Here is a 17,958-nt window from a genome sequence, read left to right on the forward strand (position 1 = left end):
CCTCCCAAACCAGAGATTCAACATGTCTGTTGCATTGTCTCTGTGGTATACTTAGTCAATGGTTTGTACAGCAGAAAGGTACAGTTTCCATTGGGCTATATGAACCATTGACCAAGTATACCACAGAGACAGCAATTTTAGGAGATGAGGCAACCAAATAAAAGGTCTAAAAGATTAAATCTCAAAATAAATAAACCAGAGGAATCAGAGAAAAGAACACTTATCTATGGAAGGAGGACAAAAGCAGCAGGGAAAATAGCTAAAGGCTTTGCAGAAATCCACAAAAACATTTGAGAAACGTGTAACCATACCCCTTTAGATATCATAACCTTTTATCTCGCTACAACAGGATGTATTAATACACAAGATGACATTTTGACATCTGATGTGCCAGCCATTACTACAACTGCTGCAAGCAAATGGTCAAGGAGAATACCTTTAAAATCTTTTCCCGGTTAAAAAACACTACAAAATTCCATGTTGACACAAGACTTTCAGGAATTAGATTTTCTTCACAATAGCTTTTCCTTATATTCCTTATTCTATGACTCCCAGTAGAAGAACTTTATTCTATTACAGATGCAGGGTGGAATTAAAGTTATTCGTTAAACCCTTAATAAATATCCTCTAGGGAATACAAGTAAACAACTGCTCAAGGAGAAGGTGGAATTAAAAAAAAACAAGCAAAAAAAAAAAGAACAGAAAATTAAATACATTCAGTAGTCAGATTGTCAACTACCAATTGGAAATTGCTAGAACATTGCTTTCCAAGTTCCTTGCACTTGCTATCTGACTTAAAATAGTCTATTCCTGCTCTTAAGTTCATATAATTTTACATGCCTACCTCCTAGTTGCAAAAAACTGGAATCCTGGAGCTACTTTTAAGCAATCACCACGACCAGGAAGTAGTAACTCTCTTTTTTCCAAAAGTGGAATCAGCACAGAGATCTGGAGAAGAGAAGAAACTTTATAAAACACTCCTCTTTTGTGAAACATTGATGGCCCCACCCAACCACACACGAGATGCTAGGGCACTTCTACTGAGCAATGCTATGCTGTCAGCAACTGACATTTCCTGCAGACTGCACTTCCAACTGGCACTAACACGAACTGCAGAGTCCCACTACTGAATGAAACTAACTGGAAGTTACAGGTATACACATTTCCCTTCCTCCTTTCAACGGCATTCATATTTAGTAACAACAACAACAAAAAAGTAAATATGACAGTCTTTACACTGCAACCCTAAGCGAAAACTATTGGTTTTGAGTTCCCAAAGGGGTTATTAGACTGTCTCTCCTTAGATGTATAAGGAGCCTTATTTTCTTTATCCGTCTGAATAAAGACAAACTCCATCTCAAACATTTTGTTCTCAAACACCAAAATTTTCCAGTGTAGACCCTGCTCTGCCCCAGCGGTATGCCAGGATTGTAAAGAATCTGTCCTTCCAGGCAGAAGGATAATAATAATGGTGGAACGAAGAAAGGGGAATGAAGGGAGGTAGGACCACAATGATCACACAGAGGAGGGCAAACACGGAGACTTTGATATGAAGAAAGAAAGTGGGTTGCACACAGGGAGGCCCTGAAAAAAGCAGGAAAGATGAATGCAGGTTTCTGCTCAGGACATGCCTGTGACAAGCGCAATGAGTGGAGTCTACAGAAGCACAAGCAAGCATATGACCCTCTGGCAATAAAAGACTGTCTAGTACAGACAAGCAATACATCTTGGCTGTCTTATACATCCCCTATGTTTTGAAAAGCTAAAACCCAACAAACAAGCCGGCAGCTTAGTCAGTCACATAAAGGATACTGTACAGAAAAGATACTAAGAAATAACTGTTTGTAGGAAAGAATATTTGCTGAATGCCCAACAGGCCCAGACAGCACAACATCTCTCTGACAGTGATCTTGCAAAAGACGTGTTTGCTGCATCCACCACTTCAAAGCGGAAGAACGACTGTCTAACAAATACTAATTTTGGAACTGAATCCAAGAAGTCAATTAAAATCTATAGTGTTTGATATAATAACACATTTTTAACATCCAAGCCAGAATAAGTAAGCGTGCTAAAAAGAACTGACAGAACACTAGAAGGACTTATTGATAATAAGACTCTAATACAGGGTTTACGATCTTTTGTGATGTTTGGGGCCACATTTATTTTCAAATACTAAACTATGCTTTAAAAGACATTAGTCCATTCTTAGTGCCCGTTCAAATCTTCATCAGTGCCAAATCTGGTAACAGTGGCATGCCATGACTGCTCTAAAACAAGAGAGAAACAAATTCAGTGTGCCAATTTGTGGCCTAGGCCAACTAGGTTAATTCTTTTTAACCGCTTTTAAAAGGGCATTATTTTAAGCCTGTTGCTACACTATTCATAGTGATTAGACTCCAAGAATTGCTAGTATAGACCCTAAGACAAACACCTGACAAAGAACATGAACCTACATACCACATCCAGAGGTGCATAATCGATATCCTCCAGAAGTACCCAGTGACCTTTGGTAACAGCTTGTGTCAAGGTTCCAGGCTGCCATACAAACTCCCCTGGTACGTCTGTACTTCGATACATACCAAGCAGTGTCTATGACAGAAACAACCAGAAAGTTAGACACCTGTTCATTACATGCCTTGGTAACTCAGAATCAAAACTTACAAAGATGACTAAAGTCGTCCGTAAGTGACACTTACACAGTCTGTCCCTTACTAGACAATCTACCTGGTAATCTATGCTCAACATTACATTTTATTTAATGAAGAAAAATTAAAAAGGTTCACTCCCTCCACATACATGATAATTTAACTGAAACATTTTAACTAACATGAGCCAGATAAATAGAAGTGCATTTGCACGGGGTTGTACCAACCTAATTAACAATCAAAACAAGCACAACAACATATTAGACTGGCTGGACTTACACTGAGCTGTATTTTGCATTTTTGAAAAGTCTGTGACTGAGCTGGTAAGGTAAGAGAAATTTTAAAACAAGTTAATCTAAGAAACTTAAAAAAAAAAAAAGAGAGAAAAAAATCAATCAAGCTTTACTTTTCTGTAAAGTTGTAACTTGTGCAGTTAAGCATTTCTTCCACAATTAAGTTTATGGTTTCACTACTTCATAGATTATAACTTGAATTTTATCACTTTTCCTTAATATAGCAGTCTTATTCATGTATAAGAAAAGATACTTTATTGGAGAAAAGTTGTGAGACGGTGAAACAGGCTGTTCTTCTGAGAAAATAAAAGAAGGTGACTACCAACGGAAATCAAAAGCTTCAAAGATAGCATTTCTGGTAAACACTAACCTCCTCAGAAAACTAAACATAACTTGAGTCCAATAACATAAATTAATTCATCCTCAAAAGATATGCATGCAAAACCAGAAAAACGGGACGTTATCTTCACTCTGGCTTTACCTCTACACGTAGAGTTACATCAGTATTATGTAACTGCAAACGTCCTTCTCACTAGCACCGGGCTTTACTTCATGTTACCTTTATCACAAATAATTGGGATCACACTAGCACATTTAAAAACTGAAATACATGTGTCCACAAAGCTTCAGTTCTGCCTTAAGTCATTTTAGAACCTTTTTTTTTTTTTTTTTTAAATACAAATCACATTTTTAAATACCAAACCACTGGAGCTGCGTTACGTAGGAAAACCTTGGTAAAATACACGATTTAAAGGGAACAGATACAGCACAATTACGTGCAAATTAAAAAAAAAACAAACAAACAAAAAAAAAAACCCACGCACTACTGAAGCCTAATCGTGATTTTTGTCTTCTTCAGACTGATTTATTCCCATCAATAGCAAGATAGGGCTTGCTACAGCGAAGTATTACAGAGAGGTCTGACCATCCTACCATAAAATAATTTCCATAGTTACCTTGCTGTCAGTTTGATCTCCAAGTTGGACTTTCAAAATATGAGGAGGCTTTGTTCTTCCTGTAACAGCTGCTAAATATTCAATTAAAGAAGTTTTGCCACATCCTATAGGTCCTTCCAATAAAACCGGACTCTGAAATGCTACAGCAATAGCAAGGTTTTGAAGGTTCGTGCAGGCAGATTCAACCAAAACAAAACAGCTGCTGTTATTTTCCTGTTCAAACATAAAATCTGAGTTACCACGCTGCAATTGTTACTTATGTATAGGTTGTGCAACACAGAACAATCAGAAGAGTTAGTCTGATGATTAGACAATTTTGGCCTGCAGGTCTGTCAACACATATCAAATAAAATAAAGGGTTCTAAAGCTGTGGATTACAAAGACTACATTAAATGGCTGCTATTAAGATAGGTTTTTCCTACAATGAGTCTATTGCAGATGATACTCTTAATAAAGTATATGTACAATTTGTTCCCAAAGGGAGTTTACATTCTGTTGTCAGTACTGGCATAAGTATTCAATTCTCACACTCATGTCAATCAAATACAATCTGCAATATAAATTAAATTAAGTCATCAGAACAGATCCTAATCACAGGACAAATCAAACAGCAATTAAATTCAGAAGATATACTGTACAAACATGCCTTTTGACAGGAAAGCATTACACTTTGTGCAATAAATTGATACACTAGCGACTGTAGAAAAGTTAAAACAATTACAGAGTATCTGCTGAAGTTTTATCATATTGATTAATTACCATTCAAGAAACTATATCCACTGCAACTTGGATAAAAGTGAACTGAACTTTCTTTGGCTTTATTTTCCTGCACTGAGTTTAACTATCCTATGCTTTGGCCTATGCAGAAATAGATAAAACACTTCAGCTCTAATATCCGTACACTACAAATGGAGAGAAGTCAGCACATATATCACACTGAAACTGAAAAAATGATCACTGTATTTTAAATTTGAACTTTATTTCAGATATAATTCCATGTATCTCCCTGGCAATCCTCATTATTTCCCTACTTTTTAAAAGTACCTGCCTTCCTTCACATTTTGTTCCTCTCCCTTTGCCAGACCTCCTCACCCATGCAAATATAACTGGAACCACCCTGTGTACTAGATCAATGAAATAACTGTGGCTATTAAGAAAGAAAAAAAAAGTACGCCTTTCTCAGAAGTTCTCTCCTCCCTCTTTAGCAAAAGGATGCTTTCAGTAATCCAGTTTATAGCATGGCCCTGCTAATAGCTGCATCAGCACAACTTCAGCAGCATTGATATTGCACAGGAATAAGAACATCCTTAAACAGCTTATCAGTTTCCCAAGCTGCAACAAATTCCAAATCATATCCTAACTCCTACAAGAACTAGGAAGCACAAAATTCAACTAAAGTAGTTCTTTTTTTTTTAATTTAAAAAAAATGGAAAAAAAGGAAAGTGTGGGAGGAAATTGCTATTTTCTTGCTTCCGCTACTCAAGAAATTCTGGACAGTTGCCATTCTTCATTCATCTCTTTGTCCTGCTTCTGTAGGCCAATGTACTGAAATTAAACAGCAATACTCAGCCTAGTAAAGGGCTAAAATTGTGCCTCAATGACAAATACAGCTAGGAATACCAGCTGCAGCTACAAAGAAATCCCCAAACAGTTCAAAATGAGCAGCAGCTCAAGAGAAACACGGTTAAAATGCTGTTTGCTCAAATATATTTATGTCCTCGATGGACATGTTAAAATTAGAAGGCACTACATTCTGCATTACATTCCACTCAAGTGAAATGGAGAAAGTAACTTTTTGTCCACTTCCTTTCCGCTCTTCCTGCTTTCTATACAGGCAAATAGCCACCTTGTTTTCCTTTGCTTTGAAAGGAGAACTAAGAATATGTTTCAACAAAGGCTGCTGCTAAGACGTCTTTGTTATACAAGAACTACTTCATGCAGGAAAGCAGTTGTGTCAAATCCCTCAGTATCACCCTGACTTGGACTGAAGATGTACTATACAAGGCTGAATATTCTTTTATAGCATGTTTGTAAGAACTGCTACTTGAAAATAAAACTATTATGCCTCCATTGCTCCCTTCCACTATAGGGCTCCTTTGCAGAGTCAGTATTTTGCATCAGTAGCTTACGGTACACATCAGGGTAGCAAAATAAACGCACGTTACGCACAGTATCTCAACACATTTAACCAGGAAAGCAACATAAGCCAATTCACAGCATTTAGGACATCTTAAAAAAGGTACAGCCTTAATCCCGGGTTACATACCTGCTCTTCAGAAACAAGCTGTAATCTAGGCAGCATAATACCACATACAGCTACTACATTTGCAGAGAGGTCGCCTGATACGATATCTCCTTGTGTATATTGCAGCTCTTTCTCCTTTCGCCAAAACGAGGAGTCTGGATTGGCCAAAACAAGGGCTCGTTCCACATTCTGCAGCTGAGATTCTTCTAGTAGCCTGTCAAATTCATATCCGTGTTAATTAACTCAACCAAAAGCCATCAACAAAAGTGATTAGCATTCAACGGTTAAAATATTCTTACTTTAGTCTGAAATGCATCAGCTCTTCAGGACTGAAGATCTTCTTGAGGAAGGATAATTTATGTTCATCATTCATGCATGTAACCAGAGCAAGACAGTTTGAAGTATACCTAAAAATTGTATTTAGAAAAAAATGTCAACACATAGTCTTAAAATATTTAGTTTGACAGCTGACAGTTGCAAATCAAAACAAGTTCGGAAAAAATACGTAGACAACTTATTCATGGAAATCATTTTAATGCTCTGTTTAACATTCTTTAAGCATTTCTGAGATACTTCTCTAGAGAAAAGCAATTCTACCGTGGCATACTGTATCGCTAATATATGAAGTAACTAAGCAGGCAACCAGGATAGCTCTTTCCCAAATAAATGAATCTTAGATGTTCACTTTCAATGAAAACTGAATTTTGTTCGATTTTCTTCTCCTCCTGCCATTTCCCTTTGAAATTTGTCTCCCATTTCATGTTATTTCTAAGCCAACCCTAACATAATGAATTCACGACTCAGTGTCAAGAGCAGCTGAAAATTCCCAAGTCTTGACTTCCTTATTCATAGAGTTGTCCTGCAACAAATGGACATTTAATATAAACCATAAATATATATTTCACTTATTTCAAAGTTGCTTTTATGTTCCAAGAACAAAATGTTCAGCAAGCTTGAAAAAGAAAAACGTTCCCAGGAGATTGGTTCAAGACAAAATTTCAAAGTCAGATCGTCTACTTCCTCCAAATTATTACCTGAACTTATTCCAGTCAATGGATTACCACTAACTCTTTTTTAAGACTATCTAAATGCATGTCACCCTGAAGAGCTTCATAAATAGCTGAGAGACTCGGCAATACGCTTGCCTCTGCTATTCCCAAGATCTTAGTTTAAAAACTATGTGCTACTAATTTGATTCTGAATTTGCTTTAAAGGAAAACTACTAAATACTTCTTTCTCAAAAAAAGAGGCCTTACTTGTACTACTACTCACATAATTTGGTAAGATTATATGGCTAGATTAAACCTCTGCAGGCAGACAGAAAAAACCCTCAAAAGTTTGCAACAACAAAACCAGTTAGGAAGAGCTTAAATAAAATGTGATCGTGACTCAGACTTCTATTATTAACTGTATAAGCAACAGAAAAAAACCAGCTAGTTACTATTGTATCAATACAGAATGGTAAAATATGTTATTGTAATAAGAATGGGAGTGAGAGTAGATTCATCTCTACTTTCTTCTAGGACAATTTGCCAGAACGCATGCAATACACCAACGGGCTTACAGGACAGCTGAAGTGATTTGCATCACCAAGTTCACCATATCTCATGAATCTAACTTGGGTAAAGAAGTCATTTGCAAAGATTTTCCCAATCCATACTACCCACAGCTTGCAGCATTACTAAGAGCTTGCCTAAGTTTCATTCCATGATAGATCACTACAGCTTTCAAAAGATCAGATAAGAAGCATAAATACAGATACTGTAGGCATGGATTTTTCTGGTATTATCTAAAGTTTTTTATCCTTGCACATGAACTTTCCTAGACACAATTCAAGATACAGGTATGTCTTTTCAGTGGAGATCTGAGGCCTTTAACTTACCAACGGACTAAAGTGTCATGACTCCTTAGGAGTGGAATACACACACTCCAGTCCCATAATTCCCGGAAAACTGACTGCTCCTTTTGTAAGAATCTATACGCTGCCTCCATGAGATCCCGTAACTTCATTCGTCTGCGCCCATATCGGACTGTGTTCGCATCTGAGCTCTCCAGGAAAAGTCTCTGGAAAACTGGTGATGTATTCTTAAAATATCTTAAAGCAAATCTTCAGAAGAAAAAGAGAGAGAGAGCGCGATGGATGGATCACAGACATTCAAGTCAAAGCAGAGAAAAATAGCCACTAACAAAAAAGTTCTAATTCAGAGGTCCTGAAACAGTAATAGATGGCATACTGCAAACTAAAGGCCTGTATTTAGCTTTGTTTACACTTGGGAAAGATGACTTCTTTAACAATTAGCTGACAACATATACTTTAGCTTATTAAACATGACTGCTTGATCTAGAAGGGGAAACTGTACCAACCTTGGTAAAATATCATTGATTTATCTTGTTCACCAAAGAAATAATATTGACTTCTTAGGTAATTTTGTATTCTACTGACGACATAGAGATTCGAGGCCTAATACTAAATGCAGAGATTTTGGTTGAGAGCAATTTTCATATCAGCTGTTTTGCTTTTGTTTTGATCATTAAAATGAAAATCATGTTAAATACTACCATATAATTCAATTCAACTAAGTTGTGTTTAAGTCATCCTTTCAATTCAAAATACCTTTACTACTGTGGGAGATGATCCCAAAGTATTGTAACACCACCTCTCCTCACCAGCTAACACTGACAAGCATAAGCGCCGTTAAGTTCAAACATCACTCAAAATCGCATCACATTACTCACGGCAGCACATCAGGGTGATCAGCGATCAGCTTGCTCATTGCTACGCACAGTCTTTCATGCAGATCATGGTTGATCTGACCACCAGCTTTAATGGCTTCTGCATTTCTTTCCAGCAAATCCAACAAGACTGGCCGAACTTGGCGACCAATCAATACAGTACATTCTTTATCCAGTAATAACTGTGCCAAAGTATCAAGGATGCATTGCCGATCCTGCTGAGTCCAAATCTGCAGGAATGGAAGGTAAGAATAAATTAAAAGGGAAAAAGTTTAGACTTCTAATTGCAAAACTATTCATGCAAGATTCATGGTGAATTTCACATGAACAAGCTTCTCTCAAAAAAAGGAGAGAGACCAAAAATCCCAATTCAAGCACCTATTTGCTTGATAAACTTCTCCGTATTTTAACAAAGTAAGAAATACAAAGACATGAAGAGTAACACACTGAATAAGAATTAGGAAGAGAGGTCCCTAAATCCTAAACCATGCTTGACAGCTTAACAGTTGAGCAAAATATTTGAAAATAGTTTTAAAGAAAAAAAAAGAGGAGGTACTTATAAAAACTATTACTACTTTGTTAATAGAATTCCTACTGATCTCAACAACTCAGTCACAGATGACCACAAAACAGTTAAGCTCTCCAAAATATTTCGTTTGCATCATGCTCACTCTTTTCAAAAAATAACAAGCACTGAATCAATCACGGTTCCAGCGAAGGCATCTGCAGTTTTAAAGTTGGTATTTTTTCTTTTTTCTTTTATATAAAAGTGGTCCTTTAGGGCAAAACAGAACATTAGGCTTCAGAATAGATGGGAAATAGACCCTCCTCTGCTATCAAAAAAAAAAAAAAATTCTAACTTTGTTCCTGAAGAAGCACGGCCCATTTCCCACATCTTTAATCACGAGCTTCTTTAGTCTTTGAGTTCATTTCATTATCCAAGAACCTCTCCAACACTGTGAAGTATTTACGATTTGTGAAAATTAGCATTATGAATTTCTGCTGTAGCAGTTTTGCTCTTAACTTTGACCCTTCACACTCCCTGGTTGACAGGGTGAACCCTTATCCTCTATCAAGATGACTTTATCTTTCCTGGCAAATAGCAAATACAGCTAGGCAAGGCTGCTTTCCAAATAAAATAGAAATAATCCCTTACTAAATTCCTACAGAAATAGTCTGTGATTCTGATAGCTTTTCATTTTAGCTACCTGTGCTGTCAACTTCTGCTTCTCCCAAGCTGTTGTTATTCATTTGAAACCTGCTGCTGGGCATGCAGAAGGGATGGTTTCATTGTTAGAAGACAATATCTTGCAGAGGTCCTACACATTGCCTTTGAAAGGGTGACCTCCTAAGCTCATATCTCTATTGACATCCTGATAGAATACTACATACTTGTTGTGGCTCCTCATGTCTCAGTCTGAATTTGAATCAAAGCCATTCACTCCGTAATAGCATGCAAGATACCAAACTGTACTACATGACACAAACGTTAAAACTAACACACCAAACCATTAATCCCAAGCAGCTTCTCACATACATTCAGCTTTGTTTTTGTGAAACATAATACAAGTTTAGCTCCCTTCCTCTTACCTATCATCATAGAATCTAAAATAATTTTTAAAATAGAGCTGAAAGTTTGCATTCATCACAGAGGCAGAGAGAGACAGTTCACTACAGGATTTGAAATTAGGACCAGATTTGGAGTGGAAAAACAACTAACAAATTGTTCAGAGGCAGCACAGCTCACAAGAACTGGAGGCAAACGATTATAAAAATTAAAAAGTAGCTTCAGTCTACAAATCAGTTCAATCTTCGGCTATCCATATAAGGCACAAGAGGTAAGCACAACAGGGTGCTTGCTTTACTCATAAAGCAGATTTTAAATACCAGACAAAAGAAACAGCAGTAAAAGAGTAAATAAATAAGGCAGCCTGCTCAGTGAAATTCTGTAGTTACATGACTGCTGTACACCAAACCCATTCCATTAGCAATTTTTTGAGAGCAAGCAATTTTTGTGTATAGTACCTTTAGGACACATAAAGCTGTTCAAAATTCACAGTGGCAACATTCCCATTTTACAAGAAGAGCATCTGCATAATTTCAGAGCTCTTTCAGGCCCTAAATTAGAAACTTTATGGAAGAGAAGAATAACGTTAGAGGGGATTTTTAACTAAAGGTAGCTTTGCAAAATACAGAACTTTCTCAATCAGTCACAAAGGACAGCTGCTCTGAAAGTTTTAATTCTAGAGTTTGAGCCTGGAATAGTAAATCTTTCCCCACACTTCCAAGCAGCTACTTTAAGAAAATATCACAAAAGACTGTTCCTCCCCATAAATATACAAAATATACATATACATGTATTAATGAAAGAGACTTTTAAGCAGAAGCACAGCTAGGATTGAGACCTGGAGTCAAATAAGATCTCAGATTGCTCTTGTAGCAGCATGTCAGAGACGCACACCTCCTTCCCAAAGTGCATAGTGCATTTACTCAGTGCTCACAAGGTACAGAAATCTTGATTAAGAACTGGCTCAGTCTTAAACTCAGCATTACTAGGGAAAAGAATCACAGCATGAGTGGGCAAAACTTTTGGGAAGGCAACAAGAGGTCCAGCGGAGAGGCACCCAAGACTATTGCTGAAGAGGATGAGGAGCTGTTAGTGAGGTGCTCAAGCAAGACCTTAGTGAGTAAGTTAAGTAGTGAAAGGCATCCGATATACCTCCCAGTTTCGAAAGAAAACAAGAAATGCTGCTATCTGCTCAGGTTACACCTCTCACCTATTAAGAAGCTTACTAAAGGCAAAAAAGAAGCCTGATATTGTGATCTGAAATGCAGTAATTAGTCTGTACAAGCATAAAAGATTACTTCTTGCTTTTATACGAAGCCATTCACCTTTACTGCTACAGCGGAAAGTGTGCAGATAGAATCCAGGGTTTCACAATCTGAGAGATGACCAAAGTTTTACTACTGTTCATTAATCCTGTTTTAACGTCAGTTAATCAGTGGCTAATTTGAACTTATGTACCTCTTTTTCAATAGCAATTTAAACTCTCCACAGCCTGTGGGGTAGGGTAGGAGAGGTTTAAATTAACTTATGATTGAATTTTTCATGTTACATCAAAAGTTAGTTTAGTCTAGGCTGAGGAAAACAGCCTGTAGGCCAAATCCAGTCTGCCAGAACAATTCACTCTGCAGGAGAAGAGATACCCTCCCCATCTACTGCTTCCCATTATGTGACAAGGCAGGCACCTACCGTGAACAGGGAACGCTCTGCAGCCATGTGAAAGCCATGCTTCTGGTCATGGCTCTCAGGTGCTTCCACACAAAGCTACAGGGCACATCTCACAGCATCACAGAATGCTTGAGGTTGGAAGGGACCTCTGGAGATCATCTAGTCCAACCTCCCTGCTCAAGCAGCGTCACCTAGAGCATATTTCCCAGGGTCACATCCAGACGGGTTTCGAATATCTCCAGGGAAGGAGACTCCACTACCTCTCTGGGCAACCTGTTCCAGTGCTCTGTCACCCCCACAGCAAAGAAGCTTTTCCTCATCTTCAGGCAGAACTGCCTGTGTTGCAGTTTCTGCCCACTGCTCCCACTGCTCAGAAGAGTCTGGCCCCCAATTCTTAACACCCTCCCTGCAGATACTTGTACACATTGATGAGAGACCCCCTCAGTCTTCTCTTCTCTTCTCCAGGCTGAACAGGCCCAGCTCTCGCAGCCTTTCCTCATAGGAGAGGTGCTCCAGTCCCCTCAGCATCTTCGTAGCCCTCCGCTGGACTCTCTCCAGTAGCGCCAGGTCTCTCTGGTACTGGGGAGCCCAGAACTGGACACAGCACTCCAGGGGAGGCCTCCCCAGGGCTGAGCAGAGGGGCAGGATCACCTCCCTCTACCTGCTGGCAACACTCTGCCTCAGGCACCCCAGCATCCCATTGGTCCTCCTGGCCACGAGGGCACACTGCTGGCTCATGCTTAACTGGTTGTCGTCCACCAGCACTCCCAGGTCCTTCTCGGCAGAGCTGCTTTCCAGCAGGTCAGCCCCCAGCCTGGACTGGTGCCTGGGGTTCTTCCTCCCCACATGCAGGACCCTGCCCTTGCCTTTGCTGAAGGACAAGTTACATGGCATATCTCTGTTGCAAAGCTGTGTCCCGCTGGGCCAGATGTACCATTAGATTCTGACTAGAAGTAGTTACATTGAAAAGCAGGCTCAGACAACATGCTACAGCTAGTGTGAAAAGAGTCCCTGTCTAGCACAGACACAGCACAATGTCTTTACTTCCATTTCAGCTGGTCATAATCTCAACTAGGATGAGAAAAATCAAGCCATGGGAAAAAAATAATGACAAATGTTTGTGACGTTATTAAGAAAGGCTTGCCTTCTGAGCAGGCTTAGCTAACACTTATCAATTAAACCTGACTTAACCTCAATCCTTCATCTGCTAGGATTGTAGTGACTAGAAAAACAAGTACATTCTACCTCTTTATAAAAGAAAACCTCCTGATAAAAAGTTTTAACTACAAAGACCAGTAGAGACACTACTAGCCCCACCCAATCTAATGACAAAGACAGATACATTATGGTTATTGCTTTAGGCCAGAGGGAGATGCAGTGACACAATAGTCTTTTCAGTTCTAGACTGTCATTCATGCTTGGATTCAATTGGTGTCTGCCTGCAAAAGGATATATAAAAAAATAATAAATTCCTTTGCCTATATCCTACTGAGGGAAAATACACTAAACTGTAGGGAAAGAAAGTTAAGTATTAGTAAGGATATTTTCAGCAGAAGGTTTGATTTGGTCAGACTAGGTTCATACAACTGCAAAAACAACATAGATGAAACAATACTGCAGAAACTTCCTTCTCAATTTCTTTCATGCTCTTGTAATGAGTGCAGGCTGTTCCTTTCCTCCCCCTTCCCACTTGCTACCAGTTAGTGCACACATTTCATAATAATTCCATATGTAATTTCATATCACATTTAGCCTGGTTTAACTATGGGTTACTACTAACAAGGAAGGGAGGCATAAGGGCAGTGAATGGGAAATCCTCTTTTCCGCTCCCAGAGAAGAAACATACGCTCTCATCCAGTTCCCTCGCAGGCATCAGAGCTAGAGTTGTATGGCTGCACAGCCAACAATTTGGTAAGATTAGCCAAACCAATCTGTTCCAAAGTCTTCCACCGGCTGGGAAAATCGGTTCAATTTTCCACGTTACTACATGCACTACATTCAGGACAAGAGAAGGAACAAAAACCCATGGCTGAAGTTTGGGAATAGGCAGAAAGATGACAAAGTAGGACCACTCATTTTGGCAGCTGTCTAGTTTCAATAGGATTAAGCATAACATGAACCTGCACTCTTCTTCTAATGCACACATACTTTAAAAAAAAAAAAACACCTCCCCTCCCCCACACACCCACCCAGGAGAAGTGAGGATATGCAGTTTCACAGAGAGAACAAAATAATTATGTTCAGCTACCTGCCAATCAGGCTAGAACTTTCTACACGTCCTCCTGCATATTGTGCTTGATACCGTTGCGTAAAGGACTCCTTCAAGGACAGAGAGAATTTTCTCTTTGGCTTTTGTTGAGTGTATTTATAAACAGATTGTCTCACACAAATAACACCTCCTGAAAAACTAGAGACAGAAGGAGAGGAGAGCACACATGCACAAGGACGGAAACAGAAGTGAAATATACCATGCCTTATTTATAATGTCACCTGACTTAAAGCCGACTTAGTCTTTCAGACAAAAAGCTGAAGCTATTTTAGGAAAAAGCAGTCTGCCTGAGGTGCTAGGACATCAGGACATTTTTCTGACAGGCAGTAAAAATTGGGAGAATTTGGGACAGTTCGGTCATCTCCTTTTTCCAACTTTACCAAAAAAACCAAACAAACAAAAAAACAAACTTCTCTCCATAAAATGCTAAGATTAAAAAGGCTATAGTAAGAGCTGGGGCTATCATTAAAATAGCTTTCATTCCTTCATAGAAAAAAAAAAGGTGAAATGAAGGATGCAAAGCTAACACAGTACTAGAATAGAACTGGAGATCTAGGCTAGTCCCATAGGCCAAGAATAAGAACTGCCCAAAAGCATCTTTTTTTTTTTTTTTTTCCATTTACATTGTTCAGTGCATGTGCAATGCTTAAAACTCTGCGGGATATGAAAGACAGAAAGGCATAAGGATGATTTTGCTCTGAAGTTACCTTCCTACTAGCATTTTAGCCTTCACATTCATGAACTTATACACTGAAAGTACACTGTCACAGGGAACCAGAAATAAATTTATTCAAATAAAATCTGCGTTTGTGATTCCACAAATGAAAGTTCTGATTTGAACAGACTTTTGGTAGGACACAAAAGCAAAACTACATTCCAGCAGTTTGTGAAGCTAATTTTTCCAGCTGGTACAGAAATTTACTCCACTATCTATGTATCTGCCACAGTAAAATATTAAGCAATTAATCCAGTTGAGCTAATGTAACAAGTCACTTGCAAATATTTTAAGCTTAATTTCATGTTTGTAAAAGTTAAAAAATAAGCTTCTAAATGGAAGCAGCACAATACATATACTTCATTAAGGAGTTTCTACATTTGTGAATAATATACATGCTGATACCTACAGAAACTGAAGTCCTATTTCTGAAACAGAACAGCACGAAAATGCCTCCACTCCCACTCTGCTGCTTACATGGTTTGCTTAAATAACCCAAAAATAGAAACTCAGAAAACAAAGACTGTTTAGAGAGTTTTTTTGTCCCTCTTCCTCATTAAGAATACAGAAATTTGTGGCACCTTTGCAGTGTTAATGGTATACCAGTGTTCTGCATAAAAGGCTCTATTCCTACTCCAAATTGAAGTATGTGGAGCAAGATCTTCCGTCATCACAGGAACAGTGACTTAGTAAGAATCTCAAAAGGCTGTTCCTTACTTAACAGGTTGTGAGCAAGTGCCATGAGCAGCGATTTGTGAAACACTGGAGGAATAAGAAGCCAGAATGACAAAATAAAGCCACAGAGCAAGCAAAGCTCTAGATATACGGACTGCACAGTTAAGTTACATGTGGAGCCACTGGTACAAAACAAGGTAAGGTGACTGAGGCCAGTGTTTGCTTACTGGTAGAGCAAGCCTAACATGAATCCCTAGATCTGTAGCTTCAAACTTAGGACTAACAGTTCAGTTACCTAAATAACATGTCACTGTTCATTAATGTGCTGTTCTAGAGCTTCTGTATATCTTAGTCTTTATAGTCTTTATTGATTTCTAGCTAGCAAGTCTTTTAAATCTGAAGCACATCTCTCCAAAAGTCACCAGAAGTGAAAGGGCACAGTCTCTTTCCTTACCCGAGAACTCTACACTCACTTTCAATTTACCACTCCATCTGTCTGCTGCATCCTATAAGGGGGAGATAGATTTATCATATCTATTTTTTCCCTGCTCTATATACTTTTGCACTACTCCTCACCTCTATTTCTCAGAGATTTGTCTCTTGAGTAGCATCTCTTTAACATCTCCACTGCTTCCCACCAGCTAGCATCAACTCTCCAGTATAGAAATGCATGCAATCAAATGCAACTTTGATCCTATGATTTGTAGTGACAGAAGAAAAAGCCATCTGTCTAACAAAAAAAAAACCCTGAATAGCAGAAAAAAAGTTTTCCCCAACCATACTTAAGAGACAGCAAACTAGAGTGAAAGTCTATATTCTAAAAAAATGCGTGATTTAATTTTTTCATCCTCAAGCAACTGAGACAGTTCCTAGATACTAAAACAAAAACAGGGATTCTGAGTCCTGAAACGTGTACACAATTTAGGGGCTTCAAAAGCTTCACTATGAAGAAGAGTAACAATGTTAAGGCTGATATGTTCATATCCTATTATCACATATCTTCAAGTACTTCACCGACGTGAATGATTTATGCCTCACTTCTCCTTGAGACAGGTGCCTTACTCACAGTTAAGGAAGTAACAAATATTAAAGAAAAAAAAAAGGTGAAAGAAAGGACATGCTTCCAACATCGCTCTGGTAATAATGGAAGGAAACCCAAGAAAACCTAGTCCACTGTCTTGTTACCTCCCATGCTGCTTTCAGGCAAATAAAGGCGACAGCAAGGCAGGAAGTATCCCACATAGCATCAGGGTGATGCGCTGCAGCAAAGTGGTTAGCTAGCGTGGTGACAGGCAGCTAGTCATCTCCCTGGTGGCTAACTGCGCGGCACCTCTCACCACCCTGCTCTCCAAGAGCCCCTTTACGGGACGTGTCTCAAAGTTTTAACCGACCGCGGGGCACAACACCTCCTGCGGAAGCGTAACGACAGAGGTGCCAGGGGATGGGAGAGCACCTACCTCACGGAGCTCCCCTAGCGCACGGCAGGAAGGGGCGGCACGGGGGAGATTCCCCCCCCCCCCAAAAAACATACACACACCCCCCCGCGCAGAGGGAAAGGCGCTCCGGAGGGGCCACGGGGCGAGCGCGGCCACGAGACAAAGCTGCCGCGCGGAGATGGCGGCGCCGAGGGTCAGTGCCTTGCGCCGCCCGCCGCCGGCGCGGCCCTGCCCGCTGCCAGCCGCCGGGGATCCGGCGCGGCGCTGCCCGCTCACCTGCTTGGCCAGGAACCTGCTCAGCTCCGCGCTGCTCTTCTCGTTCCTGCGAGCCACCAGCTGCAGCGGCTCCGCCAGGCGGAACCGCAGCTCCGCCATGCTGCGGCGCCTCGGCCCCCAGCCCCGGGGCGCGGCGAGGCGCGCGTAACGGCTGAGAAGCGCGGCGAGGGCGGCGGGGGGAGGGGAGAGGAAGGAGAGGCGGCGCGCGCCCAACCGCCCGCAACCGCTGCCGAGTCCGCGCGACACGTGGGGCGCGGGAGAGACGCGCAGCTCCGGGCGGACTTCCGCTTGGCGGCTGCCGTCATCTGCCGGCGACGTCGCAGGAAAGGGAGGCGCGGGGTTCCTCCCCCCCCGGCCCTTGCGCGCCAAGAAACTACATGTCCCAGCGTGCAATGCTCCGTCCCCGAGGCCGACCGCGATGAGCACGGGAGCCTACAGCATGCTGGGATATGTAGTCTCCGGCCAGACCCGCCCGCGCCTGGG

The 17,958-nt window shown here is 40.2% G+C and overlaps 1 protein-coding gene across 2 annotated transcripts in view; it reads right to left on the bottom strand.

Annotated features, from left to right (window-relative positions):
- Positions 1–17,749, bottom strand: part of MDN1 (midasin AAA ATPase 1) — a 113,641-nt gene extending 95,892 nt beyond the window's left edge. Inside the window, exons 1-8 of one of the 2 annotated variants that reach the window (XM_068937775.1) lie at positions 17,476–17,749; positions 8,876–9,102; positions 8,022–8,246; positions 6,439–6,546; positions 6,161–6,353; positions 3,895–4,107; positions 2,458–2,589; positions 845–948 (exon numbers count right to left, since the gene is read on the bottom strand). In XM_068937775.1, the coding sequence (XP_068793876.1) occupies positions 845–948; positions 2,458–2,589; positions 3,895–4,107; positions 6,161–6,353; positions 6,439–6,546; positions 8,022–8,246; positions 8,876–9,102; positions 17,476–17,574 (1,301 nt within the window). In that variant the 5' untranslated portion in view covers positions 17,575–17,749. Of the gene's footprint in view, positions 1–844; positions 949–2,457; positions 2,590–3,894; positions 4,108–6,160; positions 6,354–6,438; positions 6,547–8,021; positions 8,247–8,875; positions 9,103–12,125; positions 12,168–17,475 lie in introns of those variants that run through there. The other variant, XM_009668368.2, reaches the window with a different exon arrangement.
- Between the last annotated feature and the right edge of the window lie 209 nt (positions 17,750–17,958).

This window comes from Struthio camelus, chromosome 3, assembly GCF_040807025.1.
Source record: "Struthio camelus isolate bStrCam1 chromosome 3, bStrCam1.hap1, whole genome shotgun sequence".
NCBI classification, from domain to species: domain Eukaryota; kingdom Metazoa; phylum Chordata; class Aves; order Struthioniformes; family Struthionidae; genus Struthio; species Struthio camelus.